This window comes from Heterocephalus glaber, unplaced genomic scaffold, assembly GCF_053883595.1.
Source record: "Heterocephalus glaber isolate CG9 unplaced genomic scaffold, H.glaber_assembly_v1.0 deba00001795, whole genome shotgun sequence".
Taxonomy (NCBI): domain Eukaryota; kingdom Metazoa; phylum Chordata; class Mammalia; order Rodentia; family Bathyergidae; genus Heterocephalus; species Heterocephalus glaber.
In genome coordinates, this window is record NW_028258476.1 from 650,393 (window position 1) to 671,274 (window position 20,882).

The 20,882-nt window shown below is 41.1% G+C and overlaps 1 protein-coding gene across 1 annotated transcript in view; it reads right to left on the reverse strand.

Moving 5' to 3' along the window:
* The window catches only part of Nup210l (nucleoporin 210 like), a 93,077-nt gene that overhangs the window by 68,589 nt on the left and 3,606 nt on the right, over nucleotides 1–20,882 (reverse strand). Inside the window, 6 exon segments of the mRNA XM_087203444.1 lie at nucleotides 700–779; nucleotides 7,803–7,971; nucleotides 8,816–8,948; nucleotides 10,461–10,611; nucleotides 11,374–11,467; nucleotides 12,929–13,060. Of these exon segments, the coding sequence (XP_087059570.1) occupies nucleotides 700–779; nucleotides 7,803–7,971; nucleotides 8,816–8,948; nucleotides 10,461–10,611; nucleotides 11,374–11,467; nucleotides 12,929–13,060 (759 nt within the window).

Genomic DNA, 20,882 nt, shown 5'->3' on the forward strand with positions numbered 1-20,882 from the left:
TTTGAAGAGCAAAACTTGCTAATAGAGATGACTGCCAAAGCAGATCTTTTTGTTTCTTTTCTCAGGCTGTTTATCGTCTTGGTTTTTTTTTGAGGCTGGCCTCAAACCCACTGTGATCTTCCTGCCTCAGCCTCCTGAGTGCTGGGATTACAGGGTTGTGCCATCACACCCAGCATCAAAAAATCTTGGTTTAATTTAGCTTATATCACCTATCAAGAAACACGAATGTGTAGGCAAGGACTAGCTACAATTTAGGCTCACTGGTAATGTGTCAGGCAAAGTTTTCATGTGTTTCTGTCAGACTGTTTCAGTGGTCTAAGGACATTAAGATTCCCTTTTCCAGGGCCAGGGATTTACCTCAGTGGTTTCGCCGCCTGCTGTGTAAGCGCAAGGACCTGAGTTCGATCCCCGGTACCAAAAAAAAAAAGGTTCTCTTTTCCTTTTATAGTTTCATTTCCTAAAACAAAGGTTGTATTACTTGTATTTTCATACTGTTTTACAATCTGTTTCAAAATGTTTCAGTCTGGCAGACAGTTAACCAGAATAAGCAACTAGCGAACACATGTTAAATCAGGTTGCATTCAAAGTTAGTTAAGTCCCAAATGAAAGCTGAGACCTTAAGAGGTCTCTAGTTTTTAAATACACTCATTTTAGTGAAATCAGTTATTCAACTTTATAGAAACCATTATCTAAAAATACCTAAAAATCCAGGATCTACAACATATATGGTGCGATTTAGGGGTACAGAAACAGATTGCAGGTGGATATTTGAATTTTTGCTTAAGGAAATCACATGAACCAGATTTGGGTGAAAATGGAAAGGTAAGTCGCCGAAGAAAAGAATAACAAACATACACAAAAAACTAACAATTGGGCCAGGGATTTAGCTCAGTGGCACCACACCTGCCTCACAAGTGCAAGGTCCTGAGTTCGATCCCCAGTACAAAAAAAAAAACACAAAACTAACAAAAACTGTCTTGTGTTTCCTTCGGAAAGTGAAAACCTAAATATGTACCCCTGTACGAAAAGTCTGGGGGACACTTGGTCATCCCGGGAGTCAGGAGGAAGATGGGAGAGAGATGATTGTTCTGTGTTTAAATTCATTCAGCTGCAAAGCTCTTTCCCTAGGTAAACTCGTACACAGGAGCCCAGCATGGGACCCGGGCAGAGCGTGGCCACTCTGGAGCAGGCCCCTGAGCTACAGGGCTAGATGCAGCAGAGCTGCCTCGAAGCAGCACACCCAGAGTTCTACCACAGCTCTGGAATCTCTAGTTGATTTTCTATTATCTACAGCAAATATTTAATTCCAAAATGGTTTGTTTTTGAGATAGGGTCTCCTTATATAGTTCAGGCTGGCCTTGAACTCACTATATAGCTCAGCCTGGCTTCCAACTCACACTGGTCCTCCTCCCTCAGCCTCCTAAGTGTGGGATTACAGGCCAGCATGATGAGACTGTCTCAACAAAAAAGAAAAAAATATTTTTGCCCTGAGAAACATATAACTGAAAGCTGGGTGTGGCAGCACACACCTGTAATCCCAGCACTTGGGAGGCGGAGGCAGGAGGGTCATCCTGAGTTCAAGGCCAGCCAGGGCTACACAGGAGACCCTATCTCAAAGAAAAAAACTACAAAAAGTACTCTTTAAGTCTTTTCAAACTTCTACCTTGTTTTTCTTCAAAACCATGCTGAGTTTTACTTTTGTTTTGCCTGTGGAACTGGGGGTTCAGCCCAGGCAATGCTGAGTTACATCTCCAGACCTTTTTTCTTCTTCTTAGTACTTAGCCCTGAACCCAGGGCCTTCATCCTGAGCTACATCCCCAGCCCCAAACTTATGGTCCTCCTACCCCAGCATTCCACAGTACTGGGATCTCAGGTTTGTGCCGCCATGCCTGGCCTAAAACCACAGTTTTAACTGATAAAATGGCCCAGATCTGGGCATGGTAGCACACGCCTGTAATCCTAGCACTCAGTAGGTTGAGGCAGGAGGATTGCCATACGTTAAAGACTAGCCTGAATTATATGGTGAGTTCAAAGCCTGAACTACATAGGCCTTGTCTCAAAAACCAGAAAAGGAAAAGGCCCGTTGCATTGCCCCCATTCACGATAGCCTTGGAGTCTTGGTTGGAATTTACCTGCTCATATCTGTAAACTCACTTGGTCCCCACAAAACTCTTCATCCTGATTGTCCTTTCATTTCATCTTTTGGCACTGGGCTTTGAACCCAGGGATGCTTCACCACTGAGCTACATCTCAGTCCTTGTTATTTATTTATTTTTAATAATATAGATTTTTTTTTTTCTTTTGGTACCGGGGATCAAACTTGGGACCTTGAGTTTTTGAGGCAGGCGGTGGAAACACTGAACTAAATCCCCAGCCCAGTCCTTGTTATTTTTCAAGGGGTGGCAACCCCATGGTGCATGTGCCACAGCATGCTTCATAAGTTGCCCAGGCTTGCCTTGACTCAGCCTCCCTAGTAGCTGGCATCAAAGCCATGCACTGCTGTACCTAGCCTTATTACTTTTTTAAAAAATAGCCCTAGTTCTTCTTCAATATTCTTTCTGGGGGGCCAGGGATTTAGCTCAGTGGTGCTACTGCCTGCCTCACAAGCACAAGGTCCCAAGTTTGATCCCCAGTACCAAAAAAAAAAAAGCACAGCACAATGCTGTCTTTGACTAACTTCTCTCTATATTCTCCCTAGGTGATTTTTATCTATAAAAGCTTCAACTGTCACTTATCTATATACTAACAACTTTCAAACATCCACATTCATCCTGGATCTTCGTCCCTAGGTGCATAATGAACATATCTCCTTGGTATCTGGCTATACAGTTACTCCACATTAACACATGGAAACTGAATTCATCATCTCTCCCCTAAAGCCGCTCCTTCTATAGGATCACTCAGCACCCTCCTCCCAACACTGGGCAGAGTATGAAGTCACCATGTGTGTTCTAAAGAAAGACACACACATAGACAAATATACTCTGAATATTTGCTACTTTGGAATAAATAACAGTATAACCTGAGACTATGGAAGAAAGCACACGTGTCTGCCAAGGGAATTCAGGGGTGTGCCTGACCACACTAGTGGGCCTCTATTAAGTACTGAGTGACTTAGTTTATTTTATAAGTACTATTGTGTTTGTTGCCAAATGTTCTAGGCCAGTGATGTTGAACCTTTGATAGCGCTCAATGATATAAACAGTCTGTTGCGGCACACGTGCCATGGGTTTGCCACCCCTTGTCTAGGCACTTGTGGTGGTTAAGCTTAACAGCTCCAACCTGATTGGCTTGGGAGCCGACACAGGGCTTAGAGAAGCACATTTCTGGATACGCCTGGCTGTGTCAGGGAGGTGTGACCCTGGGTACAACACCTGTTCTCTCACCCCTTCCCCTTGGGCACTATCCCCTCGGTATGCTTCCCAACTCCCACGAACTACAGACATCTTCGCTCTGCTATGCCCTTCTACCATATTTCTACCTTGGCGCCTCAAACTGTGATCCATATCAAATCTTTTCTCTTTAAGTTGTGAGTGTTGGGTATTTTGTCTTAGTGACAGGAAACTGAAAACTGACACCAGGAGTGGGGTCCTTGCTGTGACTGTACCTGACCACGTGCTTTAGAAATATTTGGAGCTGGTTTGTAAGTGGAGTTTGGAAAGGTTTGAGATGTGGGCTAAGTAAGCCCTAGAATCCTGTGAGCACAGCCTGATGGTTGACTACGGTAGAAACTCAGAAGACCAGAATGTTGACACTACAGGCCAGGCTCAGGAGGTTTCAGCTGGGATCAAGAACTTAACTGTTAATTCGGCTAGAAGTCATGTATGTCCACGCTGGCAAAAAATGGGTCTACATTTCATTTAAGAACAGGGTCTTTAGGACTCCTGCTCAAGAAGGAACTTCTAGGGAACTGGTTCCCTCCAATTCATTTCATCCTCTTCAGGTATCCATGCAATCAGAGGCCACAGTAGCCATGGTCTAAGGGGGTCTGGCTACCGTATGAGCTGGCAAAAGATTTTTGTTTCGTTCATGTGATACTAGTTTCATAGGCATGCAAAGTGAAAGAGTTGTAGGGACAATTTCCACCACCAAAACACATATTCTTAGCTCCAGACTATAATGTGCCTCTCTCTTGGACTGGACTCTAAAAATTGAGTATATGCTTTTTTTTTTTTTCACCCACCCTCCCACTACTCCCTCGATGGGGTAGTGTAAATTTTTTTTTCCTGGTACTGGAGATCAAACTCAGGCCCTTGCACTTTCAAGTCAGGCGCAACACCACTGAGCTAAATTCCCAGCAAATATATACTTTAAATTCTGCCTCATAAATTCCTTTATGTCTCTTACTGACATGTCCTGATAATTCTTTTTCTGTGATGGAAATCAGTGAACCTGCAACCTGCCCTGTGTATGGGGTCACTCAAGACTCCCTTCTCCACTTCGGGGACCACCTTGAGCCCTGCCTGGTGATATTTTGTATGGCAAGCCAGCAGCAGAACATAAAGGAGGCATCAAAATTATAATCTGGAAGCTGGGTGTGGTGGCTCACACCTGTAATCCCAGTATTTGAGAGGCTGAGGCAGGATGATTGCCATGAGTCTGAGTTCAGTTTGGGGTACAGAGCAAAACCCTGTCTCAAAAAAAAAAAAGACTACAATCTTGACTATCAAAGGATGATGGGGGGGCTAGGATTTAGCTCAGTGAGACCGCGCTTGCCTGGCAAGTGCAAGGTCCTGAGTTCAATCCCCAGTACTGCAAAAAAAAAAAAAAAAAAAAAAAAAAAGGATGATGGCTCATCAAACAAAATTCATTTTCCTATGTTTCCTTTAAATCTGAGAGTGAGACTTTTGAACTAGGTATGGTCAGTGTTCCCATCAGTCTGAAGCAGCCATAAGAAGATGGACAGACCTTTGACCCCTATGCATCCCTTAACAATAAGGGATCAAAGTTGGGGTGGGAAACTGAGGTAGAATAGAAGAAATAAAGATAGGTAGAAAGGAGACAAGGAATGGCCAGGGATGTGGCTCAGTGGTGCAGTGCCTGCCTGGCAAGCATGAGGCCCTGAGTTTGATTCCCAGTACAAAAAAAAAGGAGACAAGAAAAATTATAATTTAAAAATTGTACTTTTGTTCAAGGCAAGCCTCACTACATAGCATGACCCTGTCTCAAAAAACAAAACAAAATAAAAACTGTACTTTAAGAAGACTACAACTGCCAGGGATTTAGCTCAGTGGTTCCCTCGCCTGCCTCACAAGTGCAAGGACCCAAGTTCGATCTCTGGTACAAAAAAAAAAAAAAAGAAGACTACAACTGTAGGATACAATCAAAGTTTCCAAAGGTTATCTGTATCTGTACTCCCTAGGCTTGAAGCTTCACATTTCTTTTCTTCCTGGCCTATCATACCCCAAATCCCTTAAAGACACTTTTTATTTTTTTATTTATTTTGGGGTTTTTTGTGGTTTTTTTTGGTACTGGGATCAAACACAGGACCTTGTGCTCAGGATCTTGGCAGGCTCGGTGCCACTGAGCTAAATCCCGGGCCCAAAAGGCACTTTTAAAATTTTTTATTTTAAAAATACTTGTGAGGCAGGCACAGTGCCACTGAGCATTTTAAATCCCTGGCCCCCAAAAGACACTTTTTAAATCCATAAATTAGCTTAGTTGATGAGGTAAAAGGCAGAAACCTAACCTTAAGAAAAACAATAGACTGGGCTCGTGATTTTCTCCTATAAAATGGGCTATCCTTTCACCTGTGAAATAAGCCATAATCTTCTTTATTCCTATTGCTTTTCTTCCATAAACCAACCCTCAGGGCTGGGGATTTAGCTCAGTGGTTTCGCCACCTGCTACACAAGCTCAAGGACCCGAGGTCGATCCCCAGTACCAAAAAAAAAAAACCAAAACAAAAAACCAACCCCCAACTTTCTATAGATTCACAAATTCCATGGCCAAAACCACAAATATTCCCAGCTCCAGATTATAATTCCTATTCATTCTCTCTCTCACCAATATTCTATTTCTTTGTACTTTAAATTCTGCCTAATAAATCCTTCTATCTAATCCCTCTCTCCCTTCCTCTCTGGCACTGTTTCCTCAGCTTCCCAGCCACCAGGAACTAAGCATCTTTCTCTGCCACACCCTTTTCCCACAATGTTCCTGCCTTGGAGCTGGCTTACTATGGACTGGCTCCCTGAAACCATGAGCCAGATTAAACTTTTCTCCTTTGAGTGTCGGTGGTTCTCAGCAACAGGAAAGCTGACTAATATTGCCCTTTAAAATGACTAAAGAACAAATAACTTTGTTCAATATCCCTCCTTAATGAGTAAGACAAATAATATAAACAGCTAATACTATTCTACATGAGATACTGTACCCTGTATAATTTACCCCTTCCCTATACTTTATTACCTCTACCACTTTCCCAATTCACATTTCAGCTCCACTTTCTTTCTCAAGCTCCTTTAAATAAACCAGACATATCCCACTTCACAACCTGTGCAACTGCTCCTTCACCCAGCTCTTTCACCCGGATATCTGGATGGCTTATTCCTCCAATGTTGCCTTACCACAGAGGACTTCCCCACCTATCATGGGTTACAGCAGTCTATATCCCCAGCACTTAGAATACTGTTGAGAATATAGTAGGGATATAATTACTATTTGCTGGGCTAGGGATTTAGCTCAGCGGTGCCAAAGCTTTGCCTTGGCAAGCTCAAGATCCTGAGTTCGATCCTCAGTACCAAAAATTGCTGAATAATTTTTTCAGATTCAAATATTCAAAAATAGGAAATATTTCCAAGTCAAACACTGAAAAATGAAGTCCTAGTTATATTTCAATTTTCTGAGAATTTGTCTTAATTCTACTTTGTTTTCATTGACACCAATGGAGCTCTGTGTACAGTATCTATTTGTTTAATCCTTATGGAGTTTTAGTGAATTTAAAAATTATTTTCCGCTCTAAGAGGAGAGGGGTATAGGTGTAAAAATGATCGAGATGCGAGATGTATATGTACTAATCACCAAGATGATTACAGTTATGTATCACAAACATATACTAAAAATAAAATACAAAAAAATCACTCTCAACTCCATTAAAATTTTTTTGTTTTTTATTTTTGTTTTTTTGAGGCAGGGTCTCCCTTTGTAGTTCAGGCTGGCCCAGAGCTCATTATGTAGCCCAGCCTGGCCTCAAAATTGTGGCAATCCTCCTGCCTCAGCCTCCTGAGTGCTAAGATTACAGGTGTGCCCACACATGCAGCTAAAAATATATTTTTTTGACACAGAGTCTTGCTATGTAGTTCAGGGTGGCCTTGAACTCACTATGTAGCTCAAGCTGGCCTTGAAGAGACAGTGATCCTCCTGCCTCAGCCTTCCAAGTACTGGGAATACTGGCATGGACCACCATGCTTGGGTCAATTTCAAAAATATTAAATACCTACTGTAGACAATACCACCTTTCCTCAATTATTTAATTATTATGTGAAAACAGGGAAGAGGAAATTAAATTCATGCATGTTCTCCAAACTCCATTTTCCCTAGTCCCCAAATTATAATTGATTGAAGATGCAAATAAGTATTTATATCAACAGATCCCAAGTTCCAATTATTCTTTTTCTTATCTATCCATTATGAGAAATAATGACAATAAAAATTTATAGTTGTTTAAAATAAAACATAGAAAAAGTGTAGTAGCAAAAAAAAAGTATAGTAGCATTATGATCAATCAATCTCAATAAATTATTTTTACCACGGAACATGTCTAGCACGTGGAGGGAATGGTTGACTGGTACTGAAACTTAAACAAAAGGATACTTTTGTGGACAAAGACAAGATCAGTTTGGCCCAGTTGGAAGGCAGTCACTGTGGCCGTTTTCTCATCCAGTAAAGCCACTTTGCTAGAAAGAGATCCATTATGTGCAACTCTATGATTCTGCAATTCCAGTGTGTAATGTTCCAGGGGAAATTTCACCTCTATAAGACACGAAAGATACATAAACGTAATGACAACAGCCATTCCAAGTGACAGTGGTTACTGCTGGATTTTAAGAGAATGATCTGAGGGAAGCCTAAACAGAGTATGTCCTCTTTCTGATTTCTCTCGCACTATAAATTTCTACAGGTAGCCACTGGGAGAAGAGGGGATGATACATGAGGTGACTGTTGGTATTGCTGGCATTCTTTACAGCTAGTGAACTAGATAGCAGGAGGGATTGCCATTGTTAGATAAGTAAGGAAAAGTGCTAAAGTACACTTTATAAACTCAACAGGACTTCTGGAGTCAACAGAGTGATTAAGCTTTTAGCTAAGGAACCGAGTTGCTCAAGAGACAACTTTTTGGTTTTGTTTCTTTTTTGGAACCGGGGATCGAACTCAGGACCTTGCGCTTTTGAGGCAGGTGGCAGCACCACTGAGCTAAATCCCTGGCCCTCAAGAGACAACTTTTGCAAAGATCAGTGAGCATTCAAGCCCCTGCACTTGCCCCACAAAAGCTGGTAAATTCTGGGTGGCTGTTTGAATAGAGAAGTCAGATGCCTATGGGTACTGAAGCTAAGTAGCCTGAATGTGTCAGGAACCTGTTTCAAGATATGGGGCTATTTCTTTCCAGTATTAGTGCAAGTAGAGTGGTTAAGAAGTACTTTTCAGGGCTGGGATTTAGCTCAGCGGTTCTGCCGCCTGCCTTGCAAGCACAAGGTCCTGAGTTTGATCCCCAGTACCCCCAGAAAAGTATTTTTCATATATATAAGAGTGTTGTTTGTACTGTTATCACCAGAAAGGATTTGGGAAACATGATTTAGAGGAAGACAAAGCAACTTACCTGTCATTATTCCCTGAACCATTTTTGCAGCTTTGTACTTAACATATGCTCCTACTAAGAGATAAATATCATGGGACGGTATAAGAAAGACATTCTCTAAAACAAGGAGATGTATCAGTGCTGCTGCCACATTCTAAAAGAGAAAGGAGGGAGAAAATGTTTCCATAGACAAAATCCTTAAGGGCATTTTCCCTGTTAAAAGCTCAGGTTCGGGCCGGGGATTTAGCTCAGTGGTTCTGGTGCCTGCCTCGAAAGTGCAAGGTCCTGAGTTCGATCCCCAGAACCAAAAAAAAGAAAAGAAAAGAAAAAAAAAAGCTCAAGTTGGGCCAGGGGTTATTTTATTTAGCTCAGTGGCACTGTCCTGGCCTTGCAAGCACAAGGTCCTGAGTTCAATCCTTGGTACTGCAAAAAAAAAAAAAAGCAGCTCAGGTTTTAAAAGTTTTTAAAAAATTTTAATGAAGATTTAAAAGATGCTCTTTCCGAATGACAAGTCATAATTTCAGTTAGCCTGAATAGTGATCATGAATCATAATACTGTATTAACTTTCTAAGTTGCTTATTAGCTAAGTCATTCAGACTAAGAATAAAAAAATGAAAAACCTAAAAGAAGTAAGCCAGGCATGGTGGCTCACACCTGTTATCCCAACACTCAGGAGGCTGAGGCAGGAGGATGGCCACAAGTTCCGGGCCAGCCTGGGCTGCATAGCGAGACCCTCTCTCCAAATCAAGCTGAAGCATAAAATAAAAATGTATGTAAGAGACAGCTATTGTTTGTAAAAAATTTAAATGTTTTGAACTGTAATTCTTTGTCTGTTTTTGGTACCAGGGATCGAACTCAGGACCTTGCCCTTGCGAGGTAGGTGTGGCAACACTGAGCTAAATCCCCAGCCCCTAAAAATTTAAATGTTTTGAAAAAAGGTAAAGACAAGTTGCTAGTAAGTGCTACCAAATTAGAAACAGGTGAGAAATGTAAAAGCTCGGGGGGAAATCCATGAAGACATGGAATTTTGCACTCAAACTGTTTCACATATGTCTAAATTTTCATTTGACCATAGGAAAAAATGAAACTAGATACCATACTTTATGCAAGAAAGAGTATGTCAATTTCTAAACAGTGAATTCATGGTCAGAGAAAGGCCTAGGACCAATATCAAAGGATTGATCAATAAAATGCCAGTCCTATTTGTAATTATAACTAACTAATGCTGTAAAATATATTTTGAGAATATTTTAATAAAAAATCCCAGTCATATTTGTAATTATAATTAGATGATACTCTAATATATTTAAGAAAGATAAGTGTTTTTTATTGTTTATCTTCAAGTGACTTTTTTGGGTGGGTGTGGTGGTGCAGTCCTGTGATTCTAGTACTCAGGAAGCTGAGGCATATATGGTAGTGAGTATCCCCTCTTATCATGCAGGAGGCTGAGGCAGGAGAATCGCCATGAGTTCGAGGTCAACCTGAGCTACATAGCGAATTCAAGGCCAGGCTGAACTATACAGCAAGACTCTGTCTCAAAAAAAAAAAAAAAAAAAAAAAAAATCAACAATTGGTCAGAAAGCTTCTACTGTAGATAAACATAAGAAACTATATTTTCCACAGAAGCAAGATGAAAGATGAAAGTTTATAACACAAACTTTTTACCTTATAGAATGATTCATAAATTTGAACTTTTATAGCAGCAATACCAGTTCTAATGCCAGACACCAAAATCCTATCCCCTCATTTCTCTTCTTTTTCCATCTCAACTATGTAGCCTGGGGGAGAATATTCTGCTTCAGGGTATTTCAGAATCCTAAAAATGCAAAACAAAATTTGTTTCTGGAAGACATTAAACATAGTCTCTCTGTCCATACAAGGTGGAGTTTTAAAACTTCTATTTTCCACAAGGTCTATAAGAAAAGTATTTAATATGCCTGTGGCTAAAACTGTAGAACTAAAACTAGGGTGGTCTGAGATCTGCTCCTGGGTACTGAAGACAAAATTTCACAGTATTCTACTCATTCTATCGCAGAATGTGCAGAAGACACACTTGGCTCAAATAATCATATAGTCCTGATCTCAGACTCAAAGTAAACTACCAAAATGGTACCTACATACACTATATGTTATTCTATCAAAGATATTACTGTTTCAAAAAGTCCAGACTCGGCACAGCATCTGCCTGGCCACCGCGAGGCCCTGAGTTCAATTCCCGGTACCCCAAAAATACCCCAAAACAAGTCCAGACAGGGCTGGGGATTTAGCTCAGTGGCACCGCACCTGCCTCACAAGTGCAAGGTCCTGAGTTTGATCCCCAGTACCAGAAAAAAGAAAAGTCCAGACAACAGGATTATCATAGTTCACACAAATAGTAGCTACTCAGTGTGCCACCCAATGGCAGAGGTCTCTTTCAAAGTGAGATGATCAGGCCAGGGATTTAGCTCAGTGGTGCCGCGCCTGCCTCACAAGCCCAAGGTCCTGCATTTGATCCCTGGTGCCCCAAAACAAAACAAAACAAAAACCAAAAAAAAAAAACAAACAAAGTGAGATGATCTACGTTTGGTTTCAAGTTTACCTAATTTTGCTAGACATCTCTTCTCTTGCTGACTTGTCATCCTGAGCAATGGTTCACTCAAACATCATCCCTGCCAAACTGCTAGAAGTATTTCCTGTAGAGCAAGCCAAAAGCAGATAAGATTCAATCATATAACCAAAAATGTTTAAGTATCTGCAACAAGGGAACTCTAACTAGAAAATTATGGGGTTATTTTAAGCAAAACCTTTACTGATACATTTTCGATATACATAATGATAACACTTGTCACAGGGAATGTGCATACCGGAGATCGAACTCGAGTCCTTGCGCTTGCGCAGCAGGCAGTGAAACCACTGAGCTAAATCCCCGGCCCCTACCTCTTTTTTTTCCCATCCCCTCGGCCTCCCCTCTCTTCCCTATATACAAAAGCTTTGTTTCCATTTTTTCCTTCTATTTTCACTTTTTTTTTCTTTAGGCCTCTTTCAGTAACAAGCAAGCACTATAATTAATGAGTTAAAATATTTATGAGGACTATCCCTACAAAATGATATAAGTACTGAGGCTGTGCAAACTTTCCAAAAGGAAAAAATAGTCAAGCTGATTAACTTCTGGATAACAAAAAAAATAACGCCACATTTCTTCTGTTTCTTTCTACAGAAAAGCTGCCTTCAAGGCACCTTTAATCCATTAACACATATTTCCTTTTTCTTTTTGGTACCAGGGATCAAACTCGAGACCTTGCGCTTTCGCTTGGGAAGCAGGCGCTGGAACCACTGAGCTAAATCCCTGGCCCCTCCTTTTTCTAGTTGGTCTTTTTTAGTACTGGAGATCAAACTCAGGATCTTGTGCTTGTGAGGCAGGTGGCAGCACCACTGAGCTAAATCCCTGGCCCAACACATATTTCTATAAAATAAAATTCCAGAGTAACTCATTTTTCAGATTTTAAAAATTACTCTTAATAGTTTACAGATGAAGGGCAATAAAATATTTTAATATCATATTACAGAATTAGTATAGTATACTTAAAGCAATATAGGATTAGTCTCAAGAAGGATTAACTTAAACCTTTACACAAGTTTACATTTACATTTAATCATCCTTGCCTACAGGAAGCAGACAGATCAAAGCAGAGCTACTGGCGGCTGGGATGTCACTCAATGGTAGAGTAGGTGGTCAGCTTTGGTTTAAAAATGTTCATTGTTGGGCAGGGGATTTAGCTCAGTGGTTTCACCGCCTGCTGCACAAGCGCAAGGACCTGAGTTCGATCCCTGGTACCAAAAAAAACCCACAAAAAAATAAAAATGTTCATTGTTGACGTAGGGACTATCAACAGAAGCTCAGTTGCAGAATTCAGATATCTGAGATGAATTTGATGATAACAAAGAATAATTATGGGGAAATTTTATGCAAGAATGTAGCTAATACATTGAACTATACTCAGAATTATTATTTCCTTATCAACATGATCTCCAAATCAAAAATTAGTCTTATTTCCTAACTATTTTATATTCAAATTTCTGTTTCCAAGTGCTAAAGTTAAAAGAGTATTACTTTATTTTAGGTCATTTTGTTTGAATCCTGTGAATCTCTTTACCTTCAGCATCCAATGCTCTCACCATCAGTTCCAGAGGTGAATCATCTACATAGAGTTTCCGGGTCCGAGATACAATTTCAATGCTGTTTATCACATCAACCTTAACATCACAGTGTAGTTCATGGTCAGTCACTAAAATGAACAAAAAGCTGAGTACTGAATCCAACAGGTCACAAATCTATAGATATCTCAAATACTCAAAGCTTATACTAAAAAAATTTTTTGTAAATAGAAGGAAGAAAATGGAAAAAAAACTTTTGTACATAGGGAGGGGAGGGGCTTGAGAGGAGGTGGGATAAAATAAAATAAAATTTAAAGAAAACATTTTTTTGTATTTCAGGCTGGCCTTGAACTCACGGCAATCCTCCTGCCTCAGCCTGCCAAGTGCTGGGATTAAGGCATGCATCTAAAGATTATTAGGAAAAAAAAAAAAGACTGTAACAGCTGTTTTACTATATAGAAAACAGCATGCAAGATCTAAGAATCTGGGCCAGGGATTTAGCTCAGTGGTTCTGGCACCTGCCTCAAAAGTGCAAGGTCCAAGAGTTTGATCCCCCATACCAAAAAAAAAAGATCTAAGAATCTGTTTATAACAAGACTCTAGAACATGGTTCCCAAACACTCATCTATGTTTTCACTCATCCATGGAAAAATAAGAATAGGAGTTTAGCAGGGCATGGTGGTGCATCCCTGTGACCCTAGCACTCAAGAGGCTGAGGAGGACTGCTGTCAGTTCAAGGCCAGCCTGAACAGAGTGAGACCTTATCTCAAAAAACAAAGCAAAAATAAAAGTGATAGCCGGGGATTTAGCTCAGTGGTTCCGGCGCCTGCCTCACAAGCGCAAGTACTTGAGTTCGATCCCCAGTACCAAAAATAAAAGTGATAAAATTAAATTATATTTAAAACATTTATCAGGATTTGGTTCTGTTTTGTTGCCTGGAGCAGGAGATTGAAAGCCCTGAGACTGGCCAGGCTGTCCTCTCCTGTTCATCTCACTTCCCTCTACAAAGCTAAACTCAAGCCAGTCACCTGGAGACCTCTATGGCTTTCACCATGGCCCTCAGCAGTGCTGACATACAAAAGCAGATTAAGCCTGTGATGGCTTTCACTAAGCAAGAAGCCAATGTGAAAGAGTTCAACAGTGGGAAAGGTTCTCCTGCACAGACCGAAGGACAAGATTATGGAATACTGCCTGGTGTGGTGGTGTACACCTTCAATCCCAGCACTTGGGAGGCTAAGGGAGGAGGATCACCACAAGTTCGAGGCCAGCCTGAGCTAGACTGTGAGTTCAAGGTCAACCTGAACTACATAGTAAGTCCCTGTCTCAAAAAACAAAAAAAATCACCCCAAAAAACAAAAAAGATGATTATGGACTACTACAAGAAGAAAGAAGGGACCAGGGATATAGCTCAGCAGTGCACTGTCTCCCTGGCAAGCACGAGGGCCTGAGTTCAATTCCTGGCACATAAAAAAAAAAAAAAGAAGAAAGAAAAGTAGATTGAGCAGCAGAAGAAAACTGAGATGTTCAATCTGATGACTCAAGGCTCCCAAGTGCTCAGAGCGAGATGACCTTATTGCCAGCCTATTAAGTGAAGCAAAACAGAGATTCATAAATTAGTCCAGCAAGGTGGTAAAAGATACAACCAGATACACGAAGTGCCGGGTGGACTAGTCCTCCAGGGTTGTACCAGATGTCGAGCCCCTGTGTTACAAAACAAGATCTCCCTTTGCTAAAGGCGACCCCTATGTACGTGATCACCACCAAGAAAGACGCTGATGTGCCAACTGATGAGAGGCCTTCGGGACCACTGGTGGAGTTGAGATTTATAACAGGGATCACGGAATAAAGGTTTCCAAGGCCTTGAAACCTGACTGGATCTCACAGGCCAGATGATGCCAAAAGTATGGGGAGTCTTGTTTGGTACCAATAGGCAAGGTTTTTTGTTTATTTTGAGATAGAGTTTCACTATGTAGCCCAGGCTAACCTTGAACTGGCAGTAATTTCCTGCCTCAGCCTTTTGAGTGCTGGGATTACAGGTGTGGACCACCACACCTGGCGAATAGGCAGTTTTCAGACTAAGCCTCTGGGAGGTGGAATTCTTCCTCTGCTGTTCTTTGAAGAAGCAAGGTTGTTTGTATTTTCTCTTGGCTGTTATAATAGTGCTCTGCATTTATTTATTTATTCATTCAATTATTTCGGTACTGAGAATCAAACTCAAGACCTTGGGCTTGCCAGGTAGGCACAGCGCCACTAAGCTATATCCCCGGCAGGGCTCTGAATTTATTTGTAGCTTGGCATCATGTCAGCAATGGGAGATTTCCTTTTTTTGGATTTTAAAATCAGTGGAGAATGTTAACAGATTATACAAGTTAATGTCTTCCAAAAAGGCTAAGGTGCATCAAAATATGCTTATTTCAAGAAATAGTATACTTTTTCTCAGAAAAAAACATTAAAAATTAAATTAATCATGCTGCTACTTGCACCCACACTAGGGATGGACATATAAATAAATACATTGTAGACAATGAGTCATTCTCCCTTCTGGAGAATGAAATTACAAATAAGCAAGGGAAGGCTAGACTGAATTGTGTGGTGCAGGATTAGAACTGAAGATACCACTGTGAGCACATGTTTAACATGTATGCAGACAGATACAGAAATATGGATGTGTATGCTTATACAGGCTGGCATGTACACATGACTCTCGTAGCTATCTGCCAAGAGGACCTACAAGCAACGACATTCCAGTAGCAACAAGCACACTTGCACCTGGATCTTGGTTTCTAAATACAATTCTTCAACAAAAAGTACCATGACTTGGGGCCTGGTATTTAGCTCAGTGGTTTTGCTGCCTGCTGCGCAAGCGCCAAGGACCGGAGTTTGATCCCCAGTACCAAAAGGAAAAAAAAAAGAAATACTAAACTGAGCATGGTGCCACATGTTTATACTCAGTTCTCTGGAGGCTAAGGTGAAAGGATTTCAAGTTCAAGGCCAGTCTGGGCAACTCAGCAAAACTCTGACTTAAAATAAAAAGGGCTGAGGGTATAGCTCAGTGGTGGGGGACCTGCCTACCATGTTTAAAGCCCTAGGTTCAATCCTCGGTAAGATACATACACACAAAATAAGAAAATATTAAAAAATTAAACAGCAAAAATAAAAACAATAGAGGTAAATCCAAAGAATGAGGGGCAAACCTGAAAGAGCTCTCAATGGTCAAAGTTGGAAAAACTAGAGTAGCAAAATAAATTGCAGTAACATTGGATTACAACCCCAAAATAAAATATCAAAGAGGACATACTGATATAATAATTGAATAAATAAAAAGATGGAAGGAAGGGAAGGGAACAAATGGGAAGGGGATGAAAAAAGAATTAAGATGTGTTATGTACACATCTTCTCATGATGTTTGTTTGTTTTTTGGTACCAGGGATCAAACTCCGGTCTTCCTGCTTGTGAGGCAGGTGGCGGAACCACTGAGCTAAATCCCCGGTCCCTCTCCATGATGAATGCAATCATTATGTACTACAAACATGTACTAATAGTATTTTAAAATTTAAAAAAAATTTTAATTAAAGGGAAGATGTAAGACATCTTTGAGAATAAACTTGTTAACAAATACAGGAAATGAGAGAGATAGAAAATTGACCTCAGAACACCACAATAGCAAGATTCATGGATAAATGGTAAAATTAGAGGGTGAAACTGGGGAAAAACAGGATATATCAAAATATCTTCCCCAAATATTTATTACTTATTGTGGTGGTGAATCTATCTATGTTCAAAGATTCTCTGACCCTCCTCCATCTAGGAAGTGAAACTTAATTCTTCTTCCTTTGAATGTGGGCTGGAGTTAATAATCACTTCACCTTTTTTTTTTTTTTTTTTTTAAAGAAAGGGTCTCATCATGTTTCCCAGGATGGGTTCAAACAATGCTCCTGTCTCAGCCTCCTAAGAAGCTGGACTACAGGCATGTACCACCATGCGTGGTGGTCACCTACAGTGAACAGTGCACAGGAAGGGAGGAACAGAAACGTGAGCATGGAGAAAGCTGACAGATGCCATCTTAGCAGATGGATCAAGGTCATCACTGCCAGTGAGGAATCAACTGTACTCCCTTGGCATAACGCAATGAGGAGGGCTCTTCACCTCAAAAAGAGGTTTTTCCTCAAAAAATTCACAACCCCAAACTAATCATGAGAAAACATTAGACAAACCCAAACTGAGACAAAACATGAAACACCTAGCGTACTTCAAAGTGTCAAAAGTGACTTGAGAAATTTGTTATAGATCAGAGGATTCTAAGGAAACATGAAAACTTAATTTAGTAATAAAGTGTCTTGAATTGAATCCTAGAGCAAAAAAAAGGTCATTGGTGAAAATTGGGTGAAGGGCGTTTAGGAACTCTCTGTACTACTTTAGCATCTCTTCTGTACATCTAAAATTATTTAATCTTTGATTAATATTTAACTGAAGGAAACCGGAAGTTAAAAGACTTAAAGACCAAAACATTAGGTCTATGAACAAGAGCTAAGAGAAGTTAAAGTCTCACAAGATATGCTGGTTGAATTACCAGTAAGGAAGTGTTCCAGGGATAGCAAGGAAGGAAGGGAGGGAAGGAGGGAGTGAGGAAGGAAGGGTGTGTTTAGATAACATATCCACCAGGTAATCAGGCATAGATAACCCAGCAGAAAATGGGAAATTAAATCCCTCTCTTCAGTGGAGAAATACGCAAGGCAATGACAAAACAGAAGCAGCCCGACCTTACATAAAAAATATGAAAAGCCTTGTACACATAATGCCTACTCATCTGACTATTAGGAGGAAGCTTTTCAACACAAGGGCATGGTCTGTAAAGAAATAGTTACTTTGGATGAATTTAATTACAAGTAAATTTAGAGTAGGAAAAAATGTCACATACTTAAATTACCTGCTTTTAACATAAAAAGTAAACAACTTTATTAGACTATTTATTTTTGGTACGGGGGACCGGGGATTTAGCTCAGTGGTTTTGCTGCCTGCTGCGTAAGCGCAAGGACCCGAGTTCGATCCCCGGTACCAAAAAAATAAAATAAATATTTTTGGTGCCAGGGATCGAACTCAGGACCTTGTGCTTTTGAGGCAGCCACAGCACCACTGAGCTAAATCCCCAGCCTTTGTTTTTTGAGACAGGATCTCGCTATGTAGTTCAGGCTGGCATTGAACTGCTATGTAGCCTAGGCTGGCCTCGAACTCACGGTGATCCTCCTGCCTCAACCTTCTGAGTGCTGGGATTACTGGTGTGTGCCATCAAGTCTAGCCTTGGCTGTTTTGAGACAGGGCCTTACCATGTAGTTCAAGATAGTCTGGAACTCATTTTGTAGCCTAGGCTGGCCTTCAATTCATGGTGATCCTCTTGCCTCAGCCTCCAGTGCGGTGGGATTACAGGCATGCACCACCACGCCCATCTCATTAGATTATTATAACAAATATTTGTACCAGGCCATATCCTTCAGTATACTTTAATATACTTCAAGTCCATAATGCAGTCAAGTAATGAAAAAAGAAAACTGAGATAGAAAAAACTGTTATCTAGGGAGATGGAAAAGAAAAGATGGGGGGGTATGAATGAATATGAAGCCAGGATTGAGAGAACCAAAGGGATACAGAGTCAGACAAAAAAGCTGCAAAAGCTAGGTATGGCGGGGCATGCCTATAATCCAAATTACCCAGAAGGGTGAGGCAGAAGGATTGCAAGTTCAAGGCCAGTCTTGCAACTTAACTGTCGCAAAATAAAATATAGCTCAATGCTGGAGAGCTTGCCTAGCATCTAGCATGCATAAGGCCTTTGGTCTGATCCCCAGTGCTGAAGAAAAGAGAGAGGAGAGGGCAGAAACAGCAAACATTTTTTGACTTGCATATACTACCTTTCAAATCAGATCTTGCTTATACTGCACTGCTGTAACTAGTCAATCAATAAGCATGTACTAGCCGGTATGGTGGCACATGCCTGTAATTCCAGCACCCTGGAAGGCTGAGGCAGGAAGATCTCAAGTTTCAGCCCAGCCTGTGACTTAGAGAGAGCCTGTCTTAAACTAAAAAATGAAAAAAGGGCTGGGGATATAGCTCAGTGCAAAGGCCCTAAGTTCAATCACCAGATCCAAATCAAACAAACAAACAGTAAACTGAGGATACAAGAAGTTTGCCTCTTAGAAAACTGAGATTAAAGAAATATTTTTTCACTATATAACTTTTTAGATTCTTTAAATTTTTTTTTTTTTTTTGTACCAGAGATCAAACTCAGGTTTTTGTGCCTGCAAGGCAGGTGGCAGAACCACTGAGCTAAATACCCAGGATTCTTTGAATGTTTTGCCAAATGGAGGCAACACCTTGTCAAAAAGAAAAAAAATTACAAGAAATGTAGCATTCCTACCACAGAGCAGGGCCACCTCAGGACTCTTACCTTTACCTATCATCTCTGGCACAGCCAGTTATAGCTGGTATCTAGATGCTCCCCAAAGCCTAATGCATTCATAGGTGGGGCTTTTCATAGGTGGCTGGATCTAGAGTGTGTGACACTGGGATTAGGGATGTGATGCTGGGATTCATGGTGGGATGCTAGGTTTAAGGACACCCCACTCTGGTTGTGAGTGCTACGCACCCTATTAGCCTGGATAGAATGTAAAGGACAGAAAGGGGGTTGCTGTTGTCACTGCTGGTCGCTTGCTCCTTCTTCACTATTTTGCTGCTTTGCTGCCTTCTGCCTGCCATGGACTGTTTTTCCTCTGTGAGGCCCCTCTGCCATGACCCCCTGCCTTGGAGCCAGCCGTTTATGAACTGAAACTAAGACAGGTACTAATTGTCTTTACCACACTATTTAGCAAAAACATTACAAACAAATTTATAAGCACCTTAATATCAATAGTGTTTAAATGGCATGGTTTTGTTTTTTGGGTTTTTTTTTTGAGACAGGGTCTCACTATGTAGTCCAGGCTAGCCTCGAATCCATAGTGATCCTCCTGCCTCAACCTCCCACGTGCTTCCACTGTGCATGGAAATAATTTTTTCTTTATAAGCATCTTATAGATAGTAGAAAACTTGCCAGGAATGGTGGCGCATGCCTGCATCCCAGCACTCAGGAAGCTGAGGCAGGAGGATCACTGTGAGTTTGAGGCCAGCCCAGGCTACATAGTGAGACCCTGTCTAAAAAAAAAGGAGGGCCGGGGATTTAGCTCAGTGGTTCCAGCGCCTGCCTTGCAAGCACAAGGTCCCAAGTTCAACCCCTGGGACCAAAAAAAAAAAAAAAAAAAAAAAAAGAAAGGAAAAAGATAGTAGGAAATTCAGGAAGTATCTGTCAAAAGAATAACAGAATTCACTGTTCACTGCTTCCCTTGCAAAGCCTCCTCCCTCACTTGCTTCTGTTCAGATAGCCTGTCTCCAATCCTGGCAGGGTACTCAACCTGGAGTATATCACCAGGAGTCTCCATCATCTATATACACTGAAGGTGTAGCTCAGGTGTAGAGTATATGTAGCAGTGCTTAGTACATAATGTGTCCAAGGCCCTGGCTTCGATCCCCAGAATGAAAATAAATACATAAATTTTAAAATAAAAAGAATTAGCTGGCTGTGGTGGCAAATGCTGCAATCCCAGTTACTCAGAAATCTGAGACAGGAGGACCCAAAGTTCAAAGCCAGCCCAGGCAACTTGACAAGACTCTGTTTCTAAATAAAAAGGGGCTAGGGGGCCGGGGATTTAGCTCAGTGGTTTCGCTGCCTGCTGCGCAAGCCCAAGGACTGGAGTTCGATCCCTGGTACCAAAACAAACAAACAAAATAAAAAGGGTCTAGGGATGTGGCTCACTGCTCTCTGCATTAAATCCCCAGTACCACATACCTACACACAAAAAAGAATTAGTGGGAGGTGAAGGAGAGAAAAGGAATCATCCAGGAAACTTGTTAACACAGACCCCGGCACCC